The sequence below is a fragment of the Dipodomys merriami genome, unplaced genomic scaffold, assembly GCF_024711535.1.
Source record: "Dipodomys merriami isolate MVZ:Mamm:240054 unplaced genomic scaffold, mDipMer1.0.p SCAF_421, whole genome shotgun sequence".
In the NCBI taxonomy this organism is placed as follows: domain Eukaryota; kingdom Metazoa; phylum Chordata; class Mammalia; order Rodentia; family Heteromyidae; genus Dipodomys; species Dipodomys merriami.
Window position 1 is genome coordinate 461958 of NW_027205838.1, and position 27423 is coordinate 489380.

The window sequence follows — 27423 nt, forward strand, 5'->3', positions numbered from 1 at the left end:
ATTTGGGCCACAACTCTACTTCTAGCTTTTTTTGGCGATTAATTGGAGAAGAGAGTCTCACAGACTTTCCTTCCCCAGGCTGGCTTTGAACCATGATCCTCAGATCTCAGCCTCCGGAGTAGCTAAGATTAAGAGCCATTGGCCTGCCGGGTGCTGGTGGCTCACGCCTGTCATCCCAGCTACTCAGGAGGCTGAGATCTGAGGATCGCAGTTCAAAGCCAGCCCGGGCAGGAGAGACCGTGAGACTCCTATCTCCAATAAACCACCAGAAAACCGGAAGTGGCACTGTGGCTCAAGTGGTAGAGCGCTCGCCTTGAGCTGAAGAGCTGAGGGACAGCGCCCAGGCCCAGAGTTCAAGCCCCATGACGGACAAAAAAAAAAAAAAAAAGAGCCATTGGCCCCTGGCTTAGTGTGACACTTCTTTTGTATTTTTTGGGGTGTGTGTGTACAATCATGCTCAACTTTCTTTCTTTCTTTCTTTCTTTCTTTCTTTCTTTCTTTCTTTCTTTCTTTCTTTCTTTCTTTCTTTCTTTCTTTCTTTCTTTCTTTCTTTTGTGGGGCTTGAACTCTGGGCCTGGGCACTGCCCCTCAGCTCTTCAGCTCAAGGCGAGCGCTCTACCACTTGAGTCACAGCGCCACTTCCAGTTTTCTGCTGGTTATTTGGAGATAAGAGTCTCATGGACTTTCCTGTCCAGGTTGGCTTTGAAATGTGATCCTCTGATCTCAGCTTCCTGAGTAGCTAGGATGACAGGCGTGAGCCACCGGCGCCTGGCCTCCATGAAACTCTTATATCCATTAACCACCAAAAAGCCAGAAGTTGAGCTGTGGCTCAAAGGGCAGCTGAGGTCTCAGGACTGGTAGAATGACAAAACAAAGAAAAGGCATTGGTGGAGAAGGAGGAAGGGAGGGAGAGAGAAATAAGAGAGAGAGCAATAAGAGGCAGGAGGTCACTGGGAAGCTAAAAAGCCACAAAGCCCACAGACACCCAGCGTGGGACACTCCTGAACCATTTCCATCTAGAAAGACCCAGAATGTGAGGTGCCAGGCGTAGTTATCTGTGACCAAGCAGGACAGGTGGGAAGGAGGCCCAGAGACGCCCACCACCCACCTGAGGTGACCCTGCTCCCCAGGTTCTCAGCCAGCTCCTGCCAGACACACGCCCCTGCCCCTGCCCCGGCTTGCCCTGGCCTGGCCTGGCATCGTATGCCAGCAGCTGGCAGGCCTGGTGGGGGGCAGGCAGAAATCAGGCTGGGATATTTTCCTTAGAACTAAGCCATGCTCAGAGAGAGCCAAAACCATTTATCTGCCTGGGTCTCTTTCTGGGTGCTTGCCTGGAAATGGCCTGTTTTCTTTTCTTTTCTTTTTTGCTGGGGACCTGGGGCAGGCTGGATGTCAGCTCCAAAGGATATCCAATGTTTAAGTGTGAAGAACCTGGGGAAGGGGCCGCAAGCCAAGGGATGCAGGGCAGCCACAAGAGAGGCAAGGCAGGGGGGACCTGGAGCCTCCCTGGGGCCTGGGAGGGAGCAGTCCTGCCCCAGCTGGGTTTTAGTTCATGGAAGGCCGCCCTGTCACAGCGACAGCAGGGAGCTGAGATATTCTGCACTTTATTGCTGCCTCCCCAGGCAGGTGGAAGGAATGCCCGGCAGGGCTGTCCTCATGTACCATGCCCGGGAAGGAACCTAACTCTGCAGGCCTCAGTTTCACCCAAAGACATGACTAGCTTGATCCTATAAGTTCTAATTTGTTATGGGACGTAGGCTGGCAAAATCATTTCCCCATGCCTGGCATCTTGTGTCTAGAGGAAAGACTACTCCAATAGCTCCTCTTGCAGTGGAATGGCCGATCATAGAACCACACTCACTTTATTGACAGGTATGCCAAGTACAGGACATCCCTTCAGTCCTCACTAGAAATTCGTCCTCACTGAAGTCAGGCCTACCAATCACAGTACATGCTCCTCCCTCCCCACTAGGAATTGGTCCACTCTAGACATAGGCCTACCAATCACTACACAGTCTATCAGAGATCAATCCATACTGGACATAGGCCTGCCAGTCATATTACTCATTCATCCCTCAGCTTCAGTGATTGGTCCACATTGGACAAAGATCTATCTACCAATCACAGTACCCATTCTTCCTTCTCCAGTAGGGATTGGTCCACTCTAGACATAGACCTGCTAATCACACTACCCTCTTCTCCCTCCCCATCAGTGATTGGTCCACACTAGACACAGGCCTGCCAATCACAACCACCAAAGGACCCATATGAGTCCATTGATAGAAAATGGCTGCAACAGGCAAATCCACGGAGATAGGAAGTAGTCTTTGGGGATGGAGTAACTGGAGGAGAAGTTTAGGAGAAGGACTATGGGGACTCACACGTGACAGTGTCAATGTGTGCTCAATTAGATGAGTTTTAAAAGTGATCAGGCAGCCGGGCGCCGGTGGCTCACGCCTGTCATCTCAGCAACTCAGGAGGTTGAGATCTGAGGATCATAGTTCAAAGCCAGCCCAGGCAGGAAAGTCTGAGAGATTCTCCAATGAACCACCAGAAAACCAGAAGTGGTGCTGTGGCTCAAGTGGTAGAACACTGGCCTTGGACACAAAGAGGCTCAGGGGCAGCGCCTAGGCCCTGAGTTCAAGCCCCACAACTGACAAATAAATAAATAAATAAATAAATAAATAAAAATGATACAAGCAGCTAGGTGTCAGTGGCTCATGCCTGTCAGCCCAGCTACTCAGGAGGCCGAGATCATGGTTCAAAGCCAGCCCTGGCAGGGAAGTGGAAAGTCCATGAGACCCTCCCTCTCTCTCTCTGTAGTGAATATTATGGAATACTGACATAGTCTGCTATTGAATACTGACATGTGGTTATTGACTAGGAATCTGCTGAGTGTCTATGTGCTGTGAAACTATGAAACGTTAAGCTGTACAGTTAGGAGTTAGAAGTTAGAACTATGAAGTATAGCGATGAGGACACACCCAGGGAGCCCACAGAGCCGTGTCCAAGACAACCAGCCCACCAGATAACCAGGCTCAGAGAGAAGCAAGGCAGCCCCGCCCTCATCGATAACTAGACAGGACCAGAAGTGAAGCGGTCACCAAGGCAACCAGGCCCGCCACTGATAAGCAGATATCGCCAGAAGTGCAGAGGCCCAGCCTAAAACACAGAAAAACCCAGGGCACGCAGAGCCGGAAGGGCTCGAGCGAGGTGACTCCACGTCGGACCGACCTTCTCCTGGAGCACCTCGGAGCAGTCCGGAGGATGCGCTTGAACTCTGGGCCTGGGCGCTGTCCCCGGGCTCTTTTGCTCAAGGCTAGCCCTCTACCCCTTGAGTCACAGCACCATTTCCGGTTTTCCAGTGACTAGTTGGAGATAAGAGTCTCTCAGACTTTCCTGCCCAGGCTGGCTTCGAACTGTGATCCTCAAATCTCAGCCTCCTGAATAGTTAGGATGACAGGCGTGAGCCACCGGCACCCGGCTTTATCTCCAATTAACTACCCAAAAAAGTAGACACACACACACACACACACACACACACACACACACACACACACACACACACACACACACACACACACACACACACACAGTATGCATTGGTTAAGTGAAAACCTGAGAATTTTTCCAAAGAACAAATGGGCAGTGTGCTTATCAGCTTGACAAAAAGTTAATGAACCCCCTCCCGCCCTGCAGGTAGCCATTTGCCTGGGTGATACCTGGGGATGAAAAAAATAAATAAAAGCTGAAAGTTGAATTCATCGTGGGTTGATTCCCAGTTACAGTACACGTTCCCAGAACAGCCATATTTATAAAATGAAATCAAATCCCTACTAAAATGTGAAGTCCATTTAGGATTAAAGAGAGAGAGAGAGGGAAAAAATAGTGAAAGCCAATTACTTAGTAATGAGAAGATCAAAGTCCCAGTCCTGCTTGGAGACGATCCCTTTGTCTGTCGGATTTGGATGAACACAGCCCCATCTTAGATAAGCTGGTGTTTTGCTTAAGAAGAGAGGCACTTAAGAGTGAAGGTTCTGGAAGATCCTTCTTGCTGATAATCTCTGACTACAAAATATCTTCTAGGATTTGTTTTATTCTTACTGTCTTGCCAAGAGCTGGGGGTGGGAGGGAATGAAATCAGGAGTTGTGTAGGTGGAGGGAGGTAGAGGGAATTAAGAGCGAGGAGATGACCAGAAAACAAGAGTCACAGGCTGACCTTGAGCTGGGAGAAGGTCTTTGACTGAGGAATGAGGGAGGGTCTTATCCCACAGACAAGAAGGATGGATGGGGGAGCCATGGGCTGGAGACTCACTGGCCATGTTAAAATTTCCAGAAGGCCAGATACCAGTGGTGCACGCCTGTCATCCCAGCTACTCAGGAGGCCGAGATCTGAGGATCATAGTTCAAGGCCAGCCAGGGCAGGAAAGTCCAGGAGATTCTGATCGCCAATAAAGCACCAAAAAGCCGGAAGTGAAGCTGTTCCTCAAATGGTAGAATCCCAGCCTTTAGTGAAAAGGCTCAGGGACAGCACCCAGGCCTTGTGTTCATACTCCAGTATTGGCACTGATTGAACAAGAAAAAAAAGCTTCTAGAAGAGACTGAGAACAATCTGAATTGTATACAGAAAGGCACAGGGAAGAAAGAAAGAACCCAATATAAGAGCTCACAGAAAGTCTCAAAGGATCAGAACAGAAGTCCCTAAGCCTGTGGTTCACATGTTCCAATGTCTCAGCACCTCCCTTATAGGGGGATTGAGCTGGAAACCTGGGGTGTCCTTCTAGCCAGCAGTAAGGGGAGAGTTAACACCGGGCTGTTCACTCCTATCTAAGGTGGCCAGGCAGCTCTCAAATTGACCTAGGACCATCCTAGTTTTTAAATCTGAAAATTGGGCCATCTGGTCGACCTCTGCCTCATCTGTCCATCATGAAGTATAGGGTGGACTTAGGAGTTCCCTAGCAAAGCTAGAGGATTTGTATAGAGTCAAGATGGTGAACCAGACAGGGACAATGTCCACTTCCAGCCTCCTGCTCTTGCCAGGGGAATCTCAGTGACCAGCCAACATGTCCTTAATGCCACCTCAACACTTGGCAGTGTCAGCCCAGAAGAGTGAGCCTCAGGCCCAGGGTTCCAGGGAGAGCAATGGAGCCAAGAAAGAGGGAGAGGCAGAGAAGGCGCCAGCCTGGAGACAGAATCAAAGGGAGTACCTCTGTCACTAAGATATATGATACTGCTGGGCACCGTAGTGCATGCCTGTAATACCAGGACTTAGGAAGCAGAGATAAGATTTCAACTTCCTGGTCTGTCTCTTATTTATACTTCCCATATACTTTCACCACCATGCCCAGTGTTTTCTTGTTCATTTTTTAGAAACTTCCATCCTGTTCATTTTCCCTTCCTTGGGTCCCATAACAGCCAAAGTTTGTTCATGGGGCAGGCACCACATCTCTCATAAAGAAACTGTTTCTCTCTCTCTCTCTCTCTCTCTCTCTCTCTCTCTCTCTCTCTCTCTCTCTCTCTCTCTCTCTCTCTCTCTCTCTCTCTCTCTCTCTCTCTCTCTCTCTCTCCCTCCTGTCTCCCACCCCCCCCTCAACTTCATGAGATAAATCACTCAGCAAGCCTAAAGGAAATTTAATAAGCATGCTCTTTCTTTTCTTTTTTCCCCTTTGCTTTTGTCTGTGGACTTTTTGTTAGGTTTGCATGGGAAGATGTTTGTGGAGAAATCACTTACAGCAACACTGTCTTATTTTTTTTCCCAGGCTTAGAAACTGCTAGGAGGAAAACAGGAATCAGAGGCTGTGTGGGAAAGGGGGGAATCAATGATTGACCAGTGCAAAGGAGGCAAACTCAGAACTGAAAAACAAACAAACAAACAAAAAACAAAAACAACCCACCCTAATTTCCAATTGTTCACAACTTGTAGACTTTACAACTACTGTAGGTCCTCATAGCAACTTGCGAGGGGCGGGGGCAGGTGTCTGGATTTCGAACATGGGGTGGGATTCTGGGGGAGGGGTGGCTTGCAAACTTTTTGTTTAAGCTGGCCTCAAACTATGATCCTCCAGATCTCTGCCTCTGAAGTAGGTAGGATCACAGTCTTGAACCGTGTGTGTGTGTGTGTGTGTGTGTGTGTGTGTGTGTGTGTGTGTGTGTGTTGGTCCTACACACACAGACACACAGACACACAGGGTCACCAGTGCAGTCACACAGCTGTGCACACCACCTCACATGACCCCACAACCACACATGGTCACACACACGCACGAACACACAGCCCAGCCCAGGCTGCCAGCAGCTGGCAGCATGGCGGGGGGAAGAGGGGGGGAACAGGTCCGCAGCCCCGGAGCTCTGTCCAGCTCCCATAGAAGTGACAGTTGTCTGTCACGGTCACACATGACAGCCCCGCCTGGGTCTCTTCCCCTCCTGTCCTTGAGATCCCACAAAGGACAGCTGGCATCGGTGGACACAGAAAGGAGACGTGGGGAGCACACTGGGTCTCTAACCCACACTGTCCCTTTACGGGGTCCATTGTCCCTCTGTAAAATGGGCGGGGGAGGGGAGCTGGGCATTGATGGCTCACACCTGTCATCCTAGCTACTCAGGAGCTGAGATCAGAGGATCACAGTTCAAAGCCAGCCTGGGCAGGAAAGTCTATGTGATTCTTAACTAATGAACCAGCAAAAAGCCAGAAGCGGAGCTATGGCTTAAGTGACAGAGTACTGGCTTTGAACAAAACATCTCAGAGACAGTGCCCAGGCCCTGAGTTCAAGCCCCAGGACAGGAAGGTGTGCATGCGTGAATGCATGCATGCATGAACGTGTGCATGCACACACACACACACACACACACACACACACACACACACACACACACACCCTGGAACAATGGTGCAGCAGTGTAGATAATCCCCAATCAGACCCAGGGCCAGCACCCTGACCCCACCCTTTACCCCCCACCCTTCACCCAGCACCCTTAACTGAGCCCATGGGACCCCTTCTCCAGGCAGAGGTCTCATCCACCCCCCCCCAGTGTCAGGCCCTCTAGCCACAGCCTCCCCAAACCCTTCGTTTTGATTTTGCTGTTGTTTTTTGAGACAGGCTCTCACTGAGTAGCCCAGGCTGGCCTGAAACTTGGGGGGGGGTGTCCCCCTGCCTCCACCTCCCCAGGGCTGGGGCTGCGGGCGTGCCTTCCACGCCCCCCCCCCCGTCTCTGTGCTGGCCCGCAGTCCTGTCAGGCACTGACCACGGGGTTGCCTGGTGTTTGGGGGCCTAGGACAGGAAATCGGGGGAGCCCTCTGGTTTTGGTTCTCAGTCCCAGCGTAGTGTCTGGCTGGACGTGGTGAGGAGGTCTTTGGGAGGAGGGGGGGAGTTTCTGCTCCCCTCCAGGTCTACACCTCTGCCCCCAGCATCTATACACCAGAGATTCCCAGCCCTGTGGCGGCTGTCCAGCGGGACCCCATGTACACACCCTGACCCCACCCACCTGCCCCCCTTAGTCCACACAGCCCTGGAGGGGCGACCCTGACTCACCTGCCTGCACTGCCTCCAGGCCCCCAAACCCTGGTCTGGGCGTCACCTTCCAGAGCCAGAGTAGGAGCCAGAGTCGGGCTGATGACTGGAGGGGTGGATCGAGGCAGGGCGGGCCCTGGGCGGGGCCCTGTCCCCCAGCCCCTTCCCCCAGCATCAGGACCCGCCCTCCACCTCCGCGCTCCGCGGTGAAGGACTGGGGCACCCGCAGGACGGGGCTGCGGCCATCCTGGAACCTAGCAGGCAGGATCCACCCCCAGGGCAGGGCAGAGGGGGGCACAGGACCATTGTGGCCATGGGGGGGGAGGGCGTGGCTCCCTGATCTGTCAAGCTTCGACAGCAGAGGAATCTACCCAAGCAGAGGCACCCTCAAACTCTCTAAGAATCAGGGGGCAGAGCTGGGTAAGGGGTGTGTGGGAATGATTCATTAACTAGCAGGCTCACGCCTGTCAGAAGGCTGAGATCTAAAGATCGCGGTTCTGTGTGGACTGATGGGAGTGGCCTGAGTTTGGCACCTCGTCTGCCGGCCCCTCGCAGCGCTGCCCTTCATCCACCCCGCTGCTGGGCCGTGGGCAGATCCCAGGAGGTGTTTCAGCCTGCTCAGTGGGGACAAATGTGGGAGACTGACACTGTGGGGCCGCCCTCCTTCCACAGCACCCCTAACCCACCAGGCCCCAGACACCAAGTCTGATGCTCCCATTCCCCAGACCTCCGCATGGGTCCTTGAGGTTCATCTGGCAGCGACTCCTCCCTGTAGCTTTCCTTCACCCCTGCCCCTCCCAGAACAGAGCTAGGGCCTGTCCAAGCTCACCAGACAGATCTGCCTGCAACAACATCAGTTCTGAGGCAGCCTTGCCCCTAGGGGAGGGTCTAGGATATAGCAGGCTCTCTATGAAGCCTGGGTGAATGGATGGATAAACAGATGGGTGGATGGGTGAATGAGTGGATGGATGGATGGATGGATGGGTGAGTGAGTGAATGGATGGATGATGGACGGATGGATGGGTGGGTGGGTAGGTGGGTGGATGGATGGATGAATAGGTGGGTGGGTGGATGGATGGATGGATGAATGGTTGGATGGGTAGGTGGGTGGATGGATGGGTGAAGAGTTGGATGGTAGGTGGGTGGATGGATGAATAGTTGGATGGATAGCTGGGTGGATGGATGGATGGATGGATAGGTGGGTGGGTAAGTGGATGGATGGTTGGATGGGTAGGTGGGTGGATGGATGGATGGATGAGTGGTTGGATGGGTGGGTGGATGGATGAATGGTTGGATGGATGGTTGGATGGGTGGATGGATGGATGGATGGTTGGATGGATGGGTGGATGGATGGATGAATGGGTGGATGGATGGATGAATGTTTGGATGGGTAGATGGGTGGATGGATGGATGAATGGTTAGGTGGGTGAATAGATGGATGAATAGTTGGATGGATGGGTGGATGGATGAATGGTTGGATGGATGGTTGGATGGGTGGATGGATGGATGAATGGTTGGATGGGTGGGTGGATGGATGGATGAATGTTTGGATGGGTAGGTGGGTGGATGGATGGATGAATGGTTAGGTGGGTGAATAGATGGATGAATGGTTGGATGGGTGGATGGATGGGTGGGTGAATGATGGAGGATGGACAAATGGTTGGTTGGATGGATGGATGAATGGATGGGTGAGTGAATAGATGGACGCATGGGTGGCTGGATGAATCAATGGCTGTCTGGTGACTGGAAAATGGAAGTTGGTGGGTGGTCGTAAGCTCTGGTTGGCTTACTGAACAAAACCAACCCATGGTCACCATATGATTCACCTTGTACATTAAACTACAAGACAGAGAAATGCCTTGCGCGTGCATTTTTGCTGCTGTCTCTCCCCCCTGGCCCTGCCACCCTCGGCACAGGCTGGGGCACCGCTAGCTGGGCTGCAGACTCCCCAGGTGGGCTGGGCTGAGCACTTGTCTCCCCCCTCCCCCAGCACCTGCCTCACTGGCCTGGCCAGTCCATGTCTGCGCACCACTGACAGGAGCAGCCTCGGCGGTGGGCAGGTGCGGCCCTTGCAGCGTCTCAGCGCTGTCCTGGCTGATGCCACCTCCCAGGGGACACGGGACAGGAGTACCCACCCCCCCCCAGGGCACAGGCCAGCTTGTGGGAGCCTGGGCTCCACTTGGGCCTCTGACTGCTGTGTGGCTTGCGGGCCACCGCAGGACAGGGGCCAGTAGAGGCACACACACAGGGCGCGGCTGGGGGAAGCCAGCTGAGCAGCCATTCCGACATCCACAGCTGCTCTCCTACAGCGTGGACAACACAAGGCCAACCGGAAGCGCGCACGCGGGTTCTCGTGTCCGAGTAAGCGGCTTCTCCCCCTGGCTCCACAGTGCCGAGGACCCCAAAGCCTCAGTTTCAGGCTGGGAGGACCCCCTGGGGGAAGGGGCGAGCCCACACATCCATCCTTCCACATAAAGCAGGGTTTGGGTGGTTGGAGGCGTGGCTCCGCTGGTTGAGCATCAGCCAGCCAATGGGAGTGCTCCCGGCGCTTGGCGGAATCTGGGCCCCCCCCCCCCCGCGGCCCCCAAGGTGAGGCGGCTGTAGGTATCAAAAGCTGTTTAATCATAGATGTGAAGGGAGCAAGGTGACACAAAGTTGTAGCTGCCGCCGGGGACCCCCAGACCGTGCTCGCCCCCCCAATCTCAGGTCAAATGAGCTGAGGCAGGTCCTGTGGCGGGAGCGGGGGTGGCTGGGCGGGAAGGTCCAGGCGGGACAGTTTCAGGGCTACTGGCTTCTGGGGGGGCGCAGCTCACCCACGTCCCCCGCGGGGAGCTGAGCGCATCGCCAGGTGGCCGCGTGCCCGCGGCGGCTGCTGCACCCGGCCTCCGCTTTCCCCCGGTGGAGGCAGTGAGCTGGACGGGAGGCCAGGGCCAGGCTCGGCCGCTCCGGGGCCTGCGGGCCGCGGGCACCTGCTGCAGGACCAAGGACCCCATCCGTGAGGTAGAGGGCGGATGGTCAGCTCTGGAACATTCCCCCTCGCTCCAGATGCTGCCTGCCACGGCTGAGCCCCGCCCGTGCCACAGGGCGTCTTGGGGCGAAGGCTGCTGGGGTTACTGGGGTTACCGCGCAGGTGTGGGCGGGCGTCCAGGCATCCCCACCCCAGCGGTCACCTGCCGGCTAGGCGTGGGGGGGGGGGGGCGCCTCCCAGATGTCTCCAGCCACGTCCCCCAGGGAACCGCACGGCGGCCAGCGGCTTCTGCATTTCCTTTCGGCCAAGCGCAGGCCCTCGGAGGGAAACCCCTGGGAAGCGTTGGGGTGCAGCACCAAGTGTGGGGGCCTCACTGCACAGACCCTGGGCGGAGCCTCCCGAGGCCAGGAAGACTGCAGAGCGGGGGGTGGGGGGCTGTGTGGCCAAGCACAGAGCGGGCTGGGGCCAAGGCGCAGCTGCAGGGGGCCCCCCTCCCCCCAAGGACGGAGCACCAAGTCGGGAATGCATCCCAAGTCGTGTCAGTGGGGCTTGGATGGCTGCTTGGGGCCCAGGCCCTAGGATCTCTCTAGGCTGAGGTCCCGGGCAGGGCCTGCTCCTGGCCGCCAGGTCCTAGGCCGTTGCCAGCTGGGCTCGATGGTTCCGGGGCAGGAGCTTCGGCCCCCGTCTCCTGGGGCGCAGGCGTGGCGCTGGCCGGGTCCGGGGACTGCGTGGCGGGCAGGGGGGCCTTGGGCAGCTCTTGGCCTGTGGGGAGAGGCTCCGAGTCCTTTGGAGGCTGCAGCGTGGTGGCGGGCGCCCACGGGGGCTGAGGTAGGTCCTTCTGCAGGAAGACAGGCCCTCCGTGAGGCCGGCCACGGGACGGGCGGCCTCGCCATGGACCCCGCAGGCACGTGGGAGGGGGTGGCCCTCCCCCAAGGGTCAGGATCCAGTTCAGGAGGAGTACCGGGCCCCGGGAGCATGGGGCCACAGGGCACAGCACGTGGAGCTGCAGGAGGGAAACTCGGGCCTTGTGAGTCGGCAGCAAGAGCACCCTGAAAAGCCCCTTTGCAGGGAGCTGCCAACTGCACTGCCTCTACCGAGCCCCTTGAGGATCCCCTCAGCTGTCCAAGTCAACTGCCCACGGCAGAGGGCAGCAGCCGAAGCCAAGGACCAGCATGGGGTCTCCAGCCCTGCTCCACCCTGTCACCCCAACCGGGGTGGAGGAATATGGCGCTCCCCAGTGGCCAGCATGCCACCCCTGCATCCTGGGGTCCCCGGGAAAAGGAGGCTAGGCTCACTGTTCTGGGGGCAAAACCTGTGCCTCAGGCAAGGCGTGCCCGGCCTGGGGAGGGGTCACCGCAGCTGTCCCCCTGCAGCCGCCAGCACAATCATTCGACACCCAGGGAGCGGCCCTGCGGCGGCGGGGTCCAGGGGGTCTTACTCAACTTGCGCCCAGTCAGGCCGCACGGGCCTCTATCGCAGGCAGTCAGAGCAAACTGGTATTCACCGCAAAGCCGCTGCCGGTCCAGAACATGGCCAGCTCCCGGCGCCACAGCGCCACGGCGCAGCTGGTGAACAGCGTGCAGGGCACCAGGTAGAGGAGGGCGGGCTGGCCGCGCTGCATGAGCACCAGCGCCAGGAACGTCACCAGCAGGCCTATGCCGTAGGCTGTGGGCAGAGAGGAGGTCAGCCTGCTGGGCAGTGCCCGGGACCTGGGCTGGCAGGCTGCCCGCTGGGGGCGAGCACCAAGTGGAGGGAGCCAGCGGGGGAGGAGGAGGGGCAGTCGGCTCGAGGGGGCTGCAGCCCAGCCCTGACCACAAGTGCTTCAACTTAGCCTGCCTTAAAAACACATAGTGCCAGCCGGGCGCCGGTGGCTCCCGCCTATCATCCTAGCTACTCAGGAGGCTGAGATCTGAGGATTGTGGTTCAAAAAGCCAGCCCAGGCAGGAAAGACTGTGAAACTTTTATCTCCAATAAACCACCAGAAAACCAGAAGTGATGCTGTGGCTCAAGTGGTAGAACAGAGGGACAGCGCCCAGGCCCAGAGTCCAAGCCCCACGACCGACAAAAAAAAGCAAGCCAAGCACCAGTGGCTCACACCTGTCATCCTAGCTACTCAGGAGGCTGAGATCTGAGGATCACAGTTCAAAGCCAGCCTGTCAGCCAAGTCTATGAGACTCTAATAAACGACTATCTCCAGTAAACTACTTGGAAAAGGCCAGAAGTGGCGCTATGGCTCGGCAGCGTTAGCCTTGATCACAGAGAGGTTCAGGGACAGTGCCCAGGCCCTGAGTTAGGGTCTCAGGACCAGAAAAACATAAAGAAATGGGGCTGGGAATGTGGTCAGTGGTAGAGTGCTTGCCTAGTATGTATGAAGCTCTGGGTTCAATTCCTCAGTACCACATACACAGAAAAAGCTGGAAATGGCACTGTGGCTCAAGTAGAAGAGTGCTAGCCTTGAACAAAGGAAGCTCAGGGACAGAGCCCAGACCCCGAGTTCAAGCTCTAGGACAGAAAGGAAGGAAGAAAAAAGAGGGGAGGGGGAGACAAGGGGGGGGAGAACATAACCAGGGGAGCCGGGTGGACATGAGGGCCCTGCACCCCAAGCCCAGCTCTGCAGCCAGCGCTTAGGGTGGCTTAGAACGTGCATGTGGCACCTACCGATGGTGCAGGCCACGAAGTAGACCCGGGAGGACTGCACCTGGATGTCGAACCTGTGGCAGTAGGCCACCAGCAGGCCTAGGGAGAGGGAACGGGTCACACTCACACGGGCCGCCATCTCCAGACCAGCACCTTGCCCTGCCGAGCACTTGCCCGCACAACGCCTCCATGAGACAGGGACATGACAGCTCCCATCAGGCCGCCTGGCCCCCAGGAACATTCCAGTCCCCAACTGTGGCCTCCCCACCACTCCCGGACATGGAGCTGACTACTCCCTGTCCCTGGCACAGGCTTGGCAGCTGCCACAGCCCTGCTGCCTGCTACCTGGTACCAAGATGTCTCCGAAGCCCAGGAGGGAGAAGGGCCGGTCGCACAGGGCCAGCGGCGAGGCGTTCAGCCGGGGCACCTTCAGCACCATGGGCAGCTATGGAGAAGGCCGTATCAGGCCCCATCTCGGGCCCACACGGGAGTCCCGCGCCCAGGGCTGCAGGTCAGGACCGGGGCTGTGGCACGGAGGCCCACGAGGTCGGGTGACATACCTTCTCGTGGGTGGCCGAGTCCGAGGGCCCGGTGGCCACCTCCACCATGATGCTATTTCCACTCTGCACAAATAGGGCTGTGTGAGAGTGGGGTGTGGGGGTGCGAGGGGGGGATGAGGGGGGAGTGACGGACCCCACCTTGGTGAGGAAGGGTGTGATGAAGACGAAGAAGACATCGTAGATGAAGAGCACCAGCAGCAGCAGTGTGCAGGCCTGCGAGGGACAGTACGGGGTCGGCGGGTGGCGTTGGCAGGGGCGACGCTGCCCTAACCCAGAACCCCAGGGTCTGGGACCCACCCTGGACACAGCCCTACTGGGTGCAGGGACCGTTCCTACTCAGTACCTCCTGGCAAAGTTCCCCATGGGGAACGGGGAGCAAGGGAGAACCAAGACCGGCTAGCCCACTGCTGGGACTAAGTTCTGCTGCTGAGACTCAGGGAAGGCCCTGCACACCTGTCCAGTGACCCCTGCAGCCACCTGACGGGCACGTAGCTGGCAGTGTGCCTGTCAGCCTCTTCTCACCTTGAATGTGGGGAGGCGGATGGTCTTCAGCATGTAGAGGCAGAAAGCGATGCCCAGCGCGTCCTGCAGGACCCAGGCCCACCTGGAAGGCAAGGGGTCCGCCACAAGCTGCAGGCAGTTGCATGACTGGAGCCCAAGGACCCAGCCACTTGCAGAGGCTGGAGACACCGCGTGGGCAGCCCCCATGAGGGCTGAGTGGGTGTCACTGCACTGCTTCCCCAAATGCACCCTCGTCCCCATGCAGAATCTCCAGGTTCCCAGGAGATTGGGACAGGCCCCAGGGAGCCAGGAGCTGAGGAAGGGCCTCTGTCTCCAGCCCTTGCTCTGGCCCACGTCACGGGCAGGGCTGGCCACTTCCCACCCATGTCTGGGACAGAAACATCTCCCCTTAGTGGAGATCAGGAGTGGCTGCAGTGTGTGACTGAAGGGGGCCCAGCTCAGCTCACACATCACAGTTTCCTTGCGTACAAAAGGCAAAGTGTTTCCACTTTTCCTTCTGCTAGGAATGTCTGTGGCGGTTCCAGGCAACTCCAAAGCCAAGAGGGCCTGGCTGCCTGTGGGGCCGGGGCCGTACCAGCCAGGGAAGTGACAGCCAGGGCTGAGTGGGGACGGGCTGGCTGTCCCCAGGGCCGTTGTGCCGGGCGCTCTGCCGGAGGGGTGGGGGGGGCTGGGTGGTTATGAGGCACCCACGCACAGCTCCCCTGCGGGAAGCAGCCCCACCCTCCACCACAGGGCTGGCCATGTGGGACCCTGAGCCTCGAGGGAAGGCACGCTCCGGACCACAGGGCCACACGGGGAGGCGGGAGAAGAGACGGCTGGCTCTGTCCTGCCCAGGAGTCCCATGGAGGCCAGGCTGGCGGGCAAGGGTACCCGAGGCCGGCTGGTACCCGCCATCCCCATCCAGATTCCAATCGGGGCTCCTGGGCCCCCATCCAGGCCCAGGTGAAATTGGACCCAGGTTCAAGGGGCAGCGCGCAGCTGGGCGTGTGGTAAGAGGAGCCGGCAGGGCGGGAGCACCTGAGGACAGGGGCCGGAGGGAGGACGGGGAACTTACTGGTCTTCATTGCGGAAGACGCCCCATACCATGCTCACGGCCACGCAGAGGAGCGCCAGGAGCAGCATGCGGACCTGGGGGCGCTTGTGGAAGTAGGGCAGGCTGTTGTCCGGGACCCTGCGAATGGGGGGACCTGTCAGCATCAAGCACCCCACTGCCCCGCACCCCGCCAGGCCACCCTGCCAGATCAGGGGCCCCTCCCCACTGCACTTCATAGCTCCTGCCCCAGGGGTCTGTGGGGAGCCCCCCGCCACCAAGCGTCCCCCTCCCTCTGGGTGCCTGTGCCTCCCGTGCTGGGGTGAGCAGCTCAGCCCAAAGCCTCCTGTGCAGGCTCCTCTCCGGCTCCAGCTCGCTCACAGTGCGAGTCAACCCTGCCCGGGGCCCCGCCAGCTCCATGCACCTCCACGCCAGGCCGGCGCTGGTCTGAGAGCCTTTCAGGGCACCTGGCTGCTTTTCTGGATGCCTGGGGCAGGGCTGGCTACACCCGTGGTGTCCTGAGCCCTGGCAGCCAAGGGTACCTGAGGCTAGGTGCCTGGCGTGGACCCTGGCTCCCCGTGCCTAGCCGTGGCAGGGCTCTGCTCATGTGCTTCATTAGACGACAGGTGGGGAGAGAGAGAGGGAGAGCTGCTGGGCATGTGGGAGGGAGATCTAGAACCTTCTACCCCTGTCCTGCTCCCTGGCCTGGGAACCCCGGGGCTTGCTGGGCATTAGCGTCTGCTGTATGCACTGAACTGGCGGGGCAGGCTGGGGCTGCAGGAGACGCGGGGGGCAGCAAGCAGCGCCCTCCAGGCCCGGCTGGCACTCACCTGCACTTGCCAAAGGGCAGCCTGCTTACGCAGGGCGCCAGGCAGCTGTAGAGGCCGGTGGAGGAAGCCAGGCAGAAGATGGCGATGATCACGTAGACTGTGGGGGACAGAGCGGGAGGTGAGGGGAGGCGGGCGGGCGCAGCCCCCCCCCCGCCCCGGGGGCAGGGCGCACCCAGGTGGTCGTAGAAGTAGTAGAGCAGCACGAGCATGAGGCAGCACATGACCACGAACACGCAGATCATGACGGGCGTCACGTCCACCGCCTCGTCCTCCTGCTTCTCAGGCCCGTCGTCCCGCTTGTGCTTCATGTACCTTCTTGGAAGATACCTCGGGGTCACGTGACCCCCCAGGCCCCCAGCTGGACCCCAGAATGGGAGCCAGAGCAGGGCTGGCCTGTATCCCGGGCTGCTAGGCACGCCGGGGTGCTGTACACGAGTGGGGACTAACGCCACGAGCAGACCAGGGGCAGCTCTGGGGACAACACGGACGACGCGGAGCCACCTGCTGCTAACAGCACGGATCCCACCCATCCAGGAAGCCCACATCCCCAGGGGACTCACCCCACCCCAAGACTCAGGACAAGCCAGCAGGGGGAGCAGGAGGACAGCAGGGCCCGGCCAGACCCCTCCCAGAAGGCCAGCTCCCATGGGGCCTCCACCGCACCCACCCCAAGTCCTCAGCAGACAGCTCCTCTGGGGGACACAGAGGTTAACGTTCCAGAAGGTACTCTGAGCAGTGCCCGCCTCTCCTCTGGGCGGCCATGCCAGAGCCCTTCCGCCCCCTCCCACGCGGTGACACTCACTTCTTGACGTCTCCGCTCCCGGCCCAGTAGCCCCCGACAGCGACGGTGGCCACGGCCATGATGAAGATGATGACCATGTTGTAGTCCAGCACCGGCTCGCTGGGCGCGTACAGCGCCACCCGCACCGCGTGGCCAAAGCGCTGCCTCGGAGAACACGCCGGAACTGAGCGGGGACCCCGCCTCTGCCCCTGCCCGCGCCCACCCGCCCCTCCAGACCCACTGGGCAGCTGGGGCGGAGGGGTGGAGGGAGCCTACCCTGAAGATGGCCAGCATGTCCCGGTAGCTGAGCAGGCCCACCGGGATGCCGATCTCCTCGTACTGCGTCTTGTTGCCTCCGGGGGGGACCTGGGCAGCGAGGATGGAGGCCACGAGGTCACTGCACACCTCAGCCACAGTGACCCCACCTCCGGGTCCAGAAGTCCCCTCCAACCGCAACCGCATCCCCCCCCCCTGCAGAAGTGAGGCCGAGGCTGCGCAGCCCTGGATGCAGCCCGTGCAGGGCCCGGGCCGTACCAGCTTCTCCTTGCTGACGACCAGCAGCCCGCGGGCGCCGCTGCCCTGCGCCAGCCGCACTTTCTCGTAGAAGGTGCAGTTCCCACGGGTCACCAGGGGGATCTGGTTGCTAAAGCCACTGGCTGGGAGGTCACTGGGGGAGCAGAGCAGGGACGCCGTCCAGTCCCGCAGCTGCAGGAGAGACTGAGGGAGGGCGCTGTGAGGGCAGCTGCTGTGCCCCTGGGTGGCTGGAGGAGCGGGGGGGGGGGGGGGGGCAGGGGCAGACCAACCTCACACAGCCTTGCACCCACAGCTGCCATAGCCACATGCCCCGAAGGGCTGTCTACAACACGGCTCTCACAGCTGTGGTTGACGGCCATGGAAACAGGGAAGCCGCATCCCACCCACCGAAGCCTTGCCCTGTGGGCAGCTCCTGTTGGAGCCCCAGACCGGCGGAGCGAGGCGCTGGGCGGGGTGCGCACGCAGCCTGCGGCCGGGCCCGGATGGTACTCACGGCCTTGCCCAGGTCCTGCGGCAGGTGTGCCCACTGCGGGTTGTACAGAATGCAGTAGTCCTTGCCTTTGGGGCCGCCGCCCTCCGAGACCACGTGGACCATGCCATACTCGCAGGCCACCTGAGGAGGATGAGACGCGGTCAGAGGACACGGGCTTCTGCAACCCACGCCGCTCACCCTGGAGGACACCAGGGAGGAGGGCAGCAGGGACGAGGAAGGCTGTGCACCCCACAGACCCAGGCTGTGCAAACAGTGATCTCGTCGGCTAGGTTTCAGTCCCAACACCTCGCGGGACTGAAAGCCTGGGACGGAGCCTTGCAGGGCTGGAGGAGGGGGGCCACGAGTTGTCCCCAGGCGCTGGTGGTCATCTGCAGCTAGGGAACACAGGCAGGAAAGTCTGACACAATGTCCAGCCCCCTAGCAGGTTTGGGGTCAGTCCCTCACCATGCACAGGCCCAGGAAGGCGGGATGTCTGTGCAGTGGCCCCTCAGTACCCTGGAGGTACTGAGTGTGGAGCAAAGGAGCAAAGGAGTGTGAGCAGCCGGTGACCAGCAGGACGCAGAGGGCAGTCCTTGCTCTGCGCCCTTCCAGACCGTGCCAAGGAGCTCCAGGCCCTGGGAAGGCCAGCACTGGTCCATCTCCCACCAGGGGCAGGGAGAAGCTGCCCGCGGCCTTGAGGAACCAGATCTGCAGGGGCTGCCTGTAACCCCAGCACTCAGGGATCTGAGAAGGAGATCAGGAGGCCCAGGGCAGTCAGGGCTGGAGACTTCAGTCTCATAATGAAAGGAAAGAATGAAATGGACGTAAGAATGAATGAAGCCTAAGGGGGCTGCTGGGGACAAGGCAACCAAGCATTTCTGAGGGGAGCTCTGGGTTCTGCCGGGGACCCGTGGCTGTGTTCAGATGGAGGCAGGGCTCTCCAGAGGGTGCACGGGCCTGGGGCAACACGCTGGGAGGTCAAGGCCACAGCACAGGGCGCTGGCCATGCCGCCCAGCAGCCAGGACCGAGGTCCCGGGGAGAGGCAGTGCCGGGAGACCCGCCCCGGCTCCTAGGAGCCCTTCTGCCTGTGGGTCTGGAAACACCCCCGCAGAGACACTCGTGTCCCCCGAGGACCTACCATGGAGACAAGCGGGATGCAGCCTGACGACACAAGGCCGGTCCCCAACCACAGCGAGTTGGAAGACAGCCCTGGCACAGCCCACACCCAGAGGTCTGCCAGGTCAGGGTTGGCAATGGGGGCTCCGACCTGGCACAGAGTCTCCACCTAGCTTGAAGGCTTCCTTTAGTGCTGAAAGCCTGGTCATCTGGAGGGTAGTGTGGTAAAAGCCCACAGCCCCCACCCCCCAGACTAGACCCTGAACCCCAGGCAGTCCTGGCTGGGCAGGGCTGACTCTGTGTGCGTGTGTGCACACTGCTTTGTGGGTTTGCCTCCAGGGCGGGCTGCTGGGTAGATGGGCCCACAGGGAGGGGCAGGAGGGCAGTGGAGGGGTCCTGTGGCTAGAGCCGTTTGCTTGGACCCCCTCCCAATACCCCTTCTGCAGGTCCACCCCCAGGGAATCCACCCCTCAGGCACCCCCACCCCACCCCAGTGTGGACCTACTAACAGGAGCAAACACCTCATGAACTAAGCCGTCGACTGACTGCCCCGTGAGGGAGTTTGCGTGTAGAGAGGCCGGAAGCCATCCACCCGCCCTCTGTTTGTACATAAAGCTTTATTGGGACACAGCCAAGAGCCTTCCTGTGGGAGTATCCATCTCTCACGGCCACACAAGCAGCGGAGAGCGGCTGCAGGAGAGACCGTGGGGCCCCAGCCCTCCCCAGGACACACCGCCAACTCCTGTCCTCGGGGACCAGAGTTCTCACTGAAAAGTGCCTTTTGTATGAAACAGAAGTCGATAGAACTTTCCCTGGAAAATGGTCATTTAAGAGCACAAAAGCGCATTCATGGATTTCCCTCCCTGCCATCTGAAAAGCTGCTTTTCCGCTAAAAACAAGCCTGACTCACCCAATCACCTGTGCCATCGGCCTCTGGGGGACTCACCCAGTCACCTGGCTCTGATGGGTCCCTGCCGACTGGGACACAGGACCCAGCCGCCCCCCCTCCCCCCCCAGGTGGGACCCCTGAGGGCTGGCCTGCTTGAAACGTGTATGGGGGAGGGGGTCAGCACCACCAGGAAAGCAGTCAGCTGCAGTGGGGCTTTGGGAACAAGTGGGGGAGGGGAGCAGACTGCCCCCCAGGCCAGGCCTGGATCCCAGCAGTGGCCCAGCAGCCTCTGGAGAAAGGGGCGGGGGTGAGGGGGGACTAGGGCACCTACACAAGTCCTGAGCTGACATTCACAGGGGTCGCACATTAACGGGCCTCACCTCGGCCTGGAGCTCAGCGCTCCCACCCAGGGCCACAGAGATCACTGAGTGTGTGGGGTATCACAGAAGCCTCTCATCCAGGGGAGTGCTGGTCTTGCTCTGGGGCGCCTGGACTCACTCCAAACTTTGCCCTGCATCTACAACCAGCCTGTGGGAACGGCGAGAGGACCTGCTTGCCTCGGAGGCCTTGGCTGTTTTCTGCACCTCCCATCCCCAGGGTAAAGTTCACACCCTGGGCCTTCCTGGGATAAAGTCCAAAGGCTCTGGCACCTGAGCCATCTACCGCCTAGCTTGACCTGTGCAGCCTAAGGGCTATATGCCCTATACCACCCTTACCCTGTGCCTGGAGCCACTCCCCGGCTGCCCCTCCTCTAGGCTCCCAGTCCAGGCCTCTAACCCTGAGCCAGAAGACCTGGCTTCCTCAAGGCAGACATGGAGTGCTTCCTTTGTGGGGATAGCTCTCTCAGGGGGTGAAGCCTCCCTGCAACCATTAAACCACACTCTGTGCCAATCCTGGCCAACTCCCCACTGTCCCCAAGTAAATCAACAGCTGAGAGCAATGCTCCTGCTCCTCTAGGCTTCTATGACTACACCTCTCTCAACCCCACCCAACAAACTCCTATTCATCCTCCAGAACACCCTACAGTATGCCCCCGGCCCCCTCTCTCTCGCTTTCTCTTTGCTCAAAATATCTGGATAATGTGAAGTTTCTCCTTCAGGTAAAGTGAACCAGGCACAGGGCCCACAAAACCTAGCGGGGGGGGGGGGGGGGGGGGGAGTAGCAGCCAGAAAGATGGGGAAGAGATCCAGAGAACTTCTGGGTTGAGGGGGCAACCAGGCAGCCAAGACAGGATGGAGGGCCAGAAACATCCTGGGGTAACAAAAAAACACAAAGGGGAGCAAAGGGCTTTCTTTAGGTCCAGGAAACATGGCAAGAGGCCGCTGGACAGCCTGCAAGGTGCGACAAACCCTAGGCAGGCTTTGGGGAGGGGAGGGGGAGTCGGTCCTGTCTGGCAGCAGGCTGGGTGACAGTGGGGGAACAAAAGTGGGGCAGAGCGGGGCCCGGGGAGGAAGAGGCCATGCGGGATGAGGGACATCCAGGTGGGAGGCAGCCTTTGTGGGGCCGAGAGGGGCCGTGGCTGCCCGGGCTGGGGAGCAGGGGCGGGGGTGGCGGCGTGGCCCGGCGGCTCCCCCGCCCCGCACGACGCCCCGGCGGCCCGGCCGTCACCGGCTCCTCCGGACCCGCGGCCCCCGGGCGCCCAAGGTCACCGGGGAGGCGGCGGCGGCGCGGGGCGCTCGCGTCCGCGCGGGGCCGGCTCGGGGTGGGGAGGCGCACGAGCAGCCCCGCCAGGGAAACTGAGGCCGGGGCGAGGGGACGGACCCGGGGCCGCCGGGGCGGCGGGTGCCGGCGTGGGGACGCGGCGGGAGCGAAGCGAGGCCGGGCCGGGACCCGCCGGCGCCGCCGCCCCTCCCCGAGCCGGGCCGAGCGCGGCCCCGCGCCAGCCCGGGGCCCGCAGCCAGGCGGCGGCGGCGGCGGCGGGGCCGTGTGTGAGCGGCGCGGGCGCTCACCTGGGCCGCCAGGGGCAGGAAGACCGCTGCGAACCGCGCCAGCATCGCCGCCGCCATGTCCGCGGTTCCCTCCGCAGCCGGGGGGGGGGGGGGGGGGGGGCGGGCGCAGTTGTTTCTCAGCAACGCCCGCGGCGCCGCCGCCGCCGCGCATGCGCCACGCCTGGGCGCGCGGTGACGTCAGAAGCCGGAGGCGGGGCCTGCGCCGAGCGGCGCGCGCGGCAACATGGCGGTGAGCGTGCCGGGCTCGGCAGGACCGGGGCAGCGCGGGCCCGGGGGACCCCTGGGGAGGACCCGGGCTCGAGGAAGGAGGGGCTGGCGAACTGGGGGGGGCCCGGAGACCCGGATGTGCGGGCCGGGGGGCCTCGGCGCAGTGAGCTGCGGGCCTGGAGGCACGCCGGGTCCCAGAGCCCGCGAACTGGGGACATGGCAATGGGGGGACCGGGAGCCGAGGATGGGGGACAGGGAGGGACGGAGGGCTGAGATGGTAGATGGGGGGGGGCGGGTAGGGAGCTGAGGATGGGAGACATCAGATGCAGAGGGCTGAGATGGGGAACACGGACACAGGAAGCTGAGATCAGAGACTGGAGGCAGAGAGGGAAATGGAGGGACGGATGGCTGGGCTGGGGAATGGAGGGGGACATGGGTGGAGGGCAGGAGCTGAAGGTGGGGTGTGCGGGGGGAAACCTGGGGACAGATGACTTTGGACGGCAGCACCTGGGCCCTAGGGGCGCAGTGCTGTAGAATTGTGGAACCCAGTCCCGCCGGCTCCTCACCCATGCTGCTTCCCCCAGGACAAGGAGAAGAAGAAGAAGGAGAGCATCCTAGACTTGTCCAAGTACATTGACAAGACCATCAGGGTGAAGTTCCAGGGAGGACGAGAAGGTGAGCTGCCTCTTCACCCCCCCTCCCACACACACACACGCCAGAGAAATGGCAAAGTTGGTTTAAGCCTGTGAAATTCTAATCAGGCCCAGGTAGGAACTGATGTGTCCCTGTTGCCGGTGGGGAAATGGAGGAACAAGAGACAGGAAAAACAACCCAAAGTGGTTCAGCCCAATGGAGAGTCAAAACTTTGTCTCCTGTGTGGCCCAGTCTCTGCAGTCTCTACCCCGGGGGCCCACCCCACTTCTCCTGTGGACCCTGGGATCAGTTCTGAGTTGGGTGTATAGAATAGCATCCCTGGCTTCCACTCTCTATACCAGTGGCTCTCCCAGTCATGAGAAGCAGTGTCCCCAGATGCAGCCAGTGTCACCTGGAATAGTAACCTCCCCTCCTGGATGGGAAGCACAATTCCAGGGCCAGCCTCCACCTGTTTCTTTTCTTTCTTTCTTTCTTTCTTTCTTTCTTTCTTTCTTTCTTTCTTTCTTTCTTTCTTTCTTTCTTTCTTTCTGTCAGTCATAGGGTTTGAACTCTGGGCCTGGGTACTGTCCCTCGGCTCTTCAGCTCAAGACTAGCACTCTACCACTTGAGCCACACCACCACTTCCAGTTTTCTGGTGGTTTACTGGAGATAAGAGTCTCATGGACTTTACTGCCGGGCTGGCTTTCAACCATGATCCTCAGATCTCAGCCTCCTGAGTAGCTAGGATTACTGCTGAGACACCAGCACCCAGCTCTACCTGTTTCTTGAATACAAGATACATGTTAAGAACAGGATACAGCCAGGTGCTGGTAGCTACATTGTATATCTATAATCTGCTCAGGAAGCTGAGATCCAAAGGATTGAGGTTCAAAGCCAGCCCAGGCAGAAAGTCCATGAAACTCCATCTCCAGTCCAACAAAATGCCAGGCTGGATATGTAGCTCAAGTGGTAGAACACCAGCTGACTGCACATTAGACACTGCTGTGCCTCTGGGTGAGACTTTTGGGCTGCTCCCTTCCCCCAAGATGGAGTGTTCTTAGCAGATGAACTCCAGAATTCCTTTCTCCTGCCCTCAGCTGCTATGAGGAGCCTCTTTGACCCTCCATCTTGAGTCAGGTCCTTTTTTTGTTGTTCATTTTTGTTTTATTGGTTGTGGGGCTTGAACTCAGGGCCCGGATGCTGTCCCAGAGCGTTTTTTCTCAAGGCTAGTGCTCTACTACTTTGAGCCACAGCTCTGCTTCTGATTTTCTGGTGGTTCATGGACTTTCCTTCCCCGGGCTGGCTTTGCGCCAGGATCCTCAGTCTCAGCCTCCTAAGTATCGAGGGACAGGTATAAGCCGCCGGTGCCCGGCTCAGATCCTTTTGTCATAAGCTTCCCGCAGCACCTGTCCCCATTTGCACGCAGGGGACACAGGAAAGGTGGGAAGTGTATATGTCATGGGTGATCAAGGGGTGGCCCCCAGAAGGACATAGGAGGTTCCAGAGGAAGGAGAAGGCTGAGCAAACTGGCAGGAAGATGGGTATGGGTGCCAGAGAAGGAACCCACACATGGAGCCATGGCAGTGGCTGAGTCTTGACACAGGTAGTAAGAGGAGGCAGGTAACGCCTCACCCCCTCTCAGACTCAGCAGACTTTGTGCAGGAGCAAAATACAGTGATGCCCCCAGGCCAAGCAGCCATAACTGGGACATCGGAACTGGAAGGGGTGGTGTGTGTACCAGCACCCAGCTTATTCTGTTGAGATGAGATCTTGTGAACTTTTTTTGCCTGAGCCTAGCCTGAAACCACAATCGTCCTGTTCTCAGCCTCCTATATAGCTGGGATTATAGGCTTGAGCTACTGCACCTGGTCTAAAATTAACCTTTTTTGTTTTTTGTTTTTTTGGTTGGTCGTGGGACTTGAACTCTGGGCCTGACTACTGTCTCTTTTTCCTGCCCAGGCTTGCTTTGAACCATGATCCCCAGATCTCTGCCTCCTGAGTAGTTAGGATTACAGGCATGAGCCACTGGCACCTGGCAAAATTAGCCATTTTTTTCCTTTCCCTTTTTTTTTTTTTTTTTTTTTTTGGTCAGTCATGGGGTTTGAACTCTGGGCTTGGGCGCTATCCTTCAGCTCTTCAGCTCAAGGTGAGCACTCTACTGCTTGAGCTATAGTGCCACTTCCAAATTAGCCATTTTTTAACTGTGCTATTCAGTGACACTAAGGAATGTTACAACAGCTTTATGTTGTGCTTCCATCTGTTTGCAGAACTCCATCTTCTTTCCATGAAGTTCTGCCCCTTTCACCACAAACTCCCCTCTCTCCCAGTGTTCTAGCACTCGAGCCATGTCTTCTGTCTTTCAGGTAGGGTCTCACACTTTTGTGAAGGCCAGCCTTGAACTCTCATCCTCCTATCCTCCACCTCCCAAGTAACTGTGGCCACAGCCATGGGCCACCATACCTGGTTAGGACAGCAGAGCCTCCTCCCATACCCTTCCCCCCATGGCAACGCCACTGCCTCTGCCTGGACTGCTCTTGAGCCAAGAGTCGTTTCTGCACAAGTTTTTAAACATTGGCAAAAGAACCAAAAGACCCTTGGTGACGTAGAGATGACAGGAAACTCATTTGAGCATCCAGAAATACAAGTTGTATGGTCACAAGTCCATCGTGCACTGCTGAGCCCTCGCAGGCTCCTTGTGCGGCAGATCCCATGTGACCCCCCCCCCCCCCCGCCCTGCCCCGGCCTCTGCCCATGTCAGCTGACCTGGAGAGGTAACTGACAGGTGGCTGATGTCCCCTGTCTGGTTGGGGACATGGGGGGTGGGGAGGCGCGCGGGGCGCTCTGCCCGTGGCTCTGGGCTCTCCTGTCCTGGCTCCACTGCTGCTGACCTCACGTCCTTCCCTCTCCCCTTCCACCCGGTGGCTTCTCCAAGCCAGTGGAATCCTGAAGGGCTTCGACCCGCTGCTCAACCTCGTGCTGGACGGCACCGTGGAGTACATGCGAGGTGAGGAGACTCGCGCAGCAGGTGCCCTGGGGACCTGGCCCCAGGCCCGCAGGGGTCAGGCGGTGGCAGGGCCTGGGCAGGTGGGGACAGATGAGAAGTAGTGCGACCTAGGTCCCACGGAGGGCAGCTGGCCATGAGAACACACAGGTGTCCCCCGCCCCCCCATCGCCACGGTGACGCCCCATTCCGGGGGGGGGGGTGTCACCCCGGGGCCTGCCGTGCAGTTAATGGGGTTGCTCTCTGGGGGGCCACAGAGTTACTACCTGGGACTTGTTCTGTCTCTGCCTGACTGAAGGTGTCCAGGCCTCAAAGTGGGGTCCCAGCCTGGGCACCCTGGGCCACTGCCCTTCCTGTCTCTGAAGGGCTGTTGGGACAATGCAGGGAGCCCTGGGGAGTGGTGGCCGCCACCCCTCCCCGCCCGTCAGCACCCGAGCACTGCCTGCCTGCAGGCTCCCACCCCCTGCCACACAGGGGGCCTCGCTCCCCAGAGACCTGGTTGTGGCAAACCCTGCGCCCAGCACCCCAGTGCCGCTCGCCGGGCTCCGGAGTCGGCTCCCTCCTCTCGCCACTTTGTCTCCCAGGGCCCTCCATGGCCCATGGTCATCGCAGCCCCCTGCCTGCTGACAGAGTCCTCCCGGCTCAGGTGTCTGTCTGAGGCCTCTGGGCCTCCCTGTTCTGCTGTGGAGAATTTTCCAGAGCATCTGGAAACATCTCCCGAGAAGGCTGAGGACCTGGTTGGCAGCATCGGTGGGGCACCGGGTGGGAGCGGTGGGGGGGCCTGGCGCTGCGCCCTCCTGCCTCTGCCTTGGGCAGGCCCTGGCCAGCCCCTCCTTCTGCCCCCCCAGATCCCGACGACCAGTACAAGCTCACGGAGGACACGCGGCAGCTGGGCCTGGTGGTGTGCCGGGGCACGTCGGTGGTGCTCATCTGCCCGCAGGACGGCATGGAGGCCATCCCCAACCCCTTCATCCAGCAGCAGGAGGCCTAGCCGCGCCGCCCGCCAGCCGCGCCGCCCGCCAGCCGGCCGCTTCTTGTACAGTTGACTCTTTTTCCGTTGTTTGTTTTTTGTTTTTGTTTTTTTAATAAAATTGCAAACCTCAAGCTTCCAAGCCTCCCCCCCCCCTTTTGACCTTGGGGTCTTGAGAAACCTGGGTCCCACCTGGGAACATGGCTTAGTCCCTGGCCTTTGCTAGGAAAGGCAGGTTCCAAGATGACCCAGAAGGGACCCAGCCCAGGCCAGTGACACTCCATGGGCCCAGCAGCTTGGACATGGGGGGTCAGCAATCTGTAGGGCTCAAACCTCAAAGCAGCAGGGCCAGAAGGAAGCCTCCCCTGAGGCTGCTCGGCTGACGGGGGGCGCTGGGCCCCGGGGGGGGGTGAGGGGGAACGGGCCCTGCCTGCTCCTCATCCCTTCCGCCATCTGGCCTGGCACTGCCACCTTCTGTAAGGCCTAGTCCCAGAAGCCAGCTGGCATAGGGTCTGCTGGCTCAGCTAGGCCGCAGCCTCTGCTCTCCCTGTGTTCCCCCAGATCATGTGATAAGCCAGGGTCCTAGAGTGGGTTGCCAAGAACAAAGAGGACCCAATCTTTGCCCTAGCCAGATGCAGGGGCTAAGGCTGGGGTCACCCAGGGGGGAGCCGGGAGGCCAAGACAGAAGGAGGTCTGTCTGCTGGACCCTAGCTCCTCTGTGCAAGCCAAGCTGGCCTGGACAGCACTCAGCACACACGTACATGTGCGTGTGCACACACACACATATACTATTCTGTACCTCACTATCCCCTCTG

General features: G+C 59.5%; 3 protein-coding genes across 7 annotated transcripts in view; 1 reads left to right on the top strand and 2 right to left on the bottom strand.

Annotated features, from left to right (window-relative positions):
- LOC138807606 (transmembrane protease serine 9-like) overlaps nt 1-10501 on the bottom strand; it is a 31981-nt gene extending 21480 nt beyond the window's left edge. The window contains exon 1 of the mRNA XM_069993388.1: nt 10322-10501. Coding sequence (XP_069849489.1) covers nt 10322-10501 — 180 coding nt within the window. The remainder of the gene's footprint in view (nt 1-10321) is intronic.
- LOC138807578 (signal peptide peptidase-like 2B) lies at nt 10121-21870 on the bottom strand. 4 transcript variants are annotated; one of them, XM_069993352.1, is made up of 15 exons: nt 21798-21870; nt 17864-17983; nt 17371-17503; nt 17113-17202; nt 16858-16997; nt 16228-16370; nt 16056-16152; nt 15250-15366; nt 14196-14277; nt 13812-13886; nt 13674-13736; nt 13459-13558; nt 13135-13212; nt 11981-12141; nt 10121-11314 (listed from the first exon to the last, which is right to left on the bottom strand). In XM_069993352.1, exons 2-15 carry the CDS (start codon nt 17968-17970, stop codon nt 11063-11065), a joined length of 1638 nt encoding a protein of 545 aa, XP_069849453.1. In that variant the 5' UTR covers nt 17971-17983; nt 21798-21870; the 3' UTR covers nt 10121-11062. The 4 variants fall into 4 exon arrangements, with proteins under 4 accessions (XP_069849453.1, XP_069849452.1, XP_069849451.1 ...); XM_069993351.1 differs by having other exon boundaries at nt 16228-16367; nt 17371-17553; XM_069993350.1 differs by having other exon boundaries at nt 17371-17553.
- LOC138807587 (U6 snRNA-associated Sm-like protein LSm7) lies at nt 20863-26742 on the top strand. 2 transcript variants are annotated; one of them, XM_069993363.1, is made up of 4 exons: nt 20863-20947; nt 22589-22679; nt 25570-25641; nt 26487-26742. In XM_069993363.1, the coding sequence occupies exons 1-4, from the start codon at nt 20876-20878 to the stop codon at nt 26627-26629; spliced, it is 378 nt and encodes a 125-aa protein (XP_069849464.1). In that variant the 5' UTR covers nt 20863-20875; the 3' UTR covers nt 26630-26742. The 2 variants fall into 2 exon arrangements, with proteins under 2 accessions (XP_069849464.1, XP_069849465.1); XM_069993364.1 differs by lacking the exon at nt 20863-20947 and adding an exon at nt 21977-22026.
- Nucleotides 26743-27423: the final 681 nt, after the last annotated feature.

Excerpts from the sequence above, each read along its gene's own strand:
- LOC138807587 (XM_069993363.1), top strand. The coding sequence starts at position 20,876 with ATGCCCCCGGCCCCCTCTCTCTCGCTTTCTCTTTGCTCAAAATATCTG. Across the intron at positions 20,948-22,588 it reads ATGTGAAGTTTCTCCTTCAG|GACAAGGAGAAGAAGAAGAA; the intron begins GTAAAGTGAACC and ends TGCTTCCCCCAG. Across the intron at positions 22,680-25,569 it reads GTTCCAGGGAGGACGAGAAG|CCAGTGGAATCCTGAAGGGC; the intron begins GTGAGCTGCCTC and ends GGCTTCTCCAAG.
- LOC138807578 (XM_069993350.1), bottom strand. The coding sequence starts at position 21,854 with ATGGCGGCGGCGATGCTGGCGCGGTTCGCAGCGGTCTTCCTGCCCCTG. Across the intron at positions 17,984-21,797 it reads TCCTGCCCCTGGCGGCCCAG|GTGGCCTGCGAGTATGGCAT; the intron begins GTGAGCGCCCGC and ends CATCCTCCTCAG. Across the intron at positions 16,371-16,857 it reads GGGAGCGGAGACGTCAAGAA|AAGGTACATGAAGCACAAGC; the intron begins GTGAGTGTCACC and ends GTATCTTCCAAG.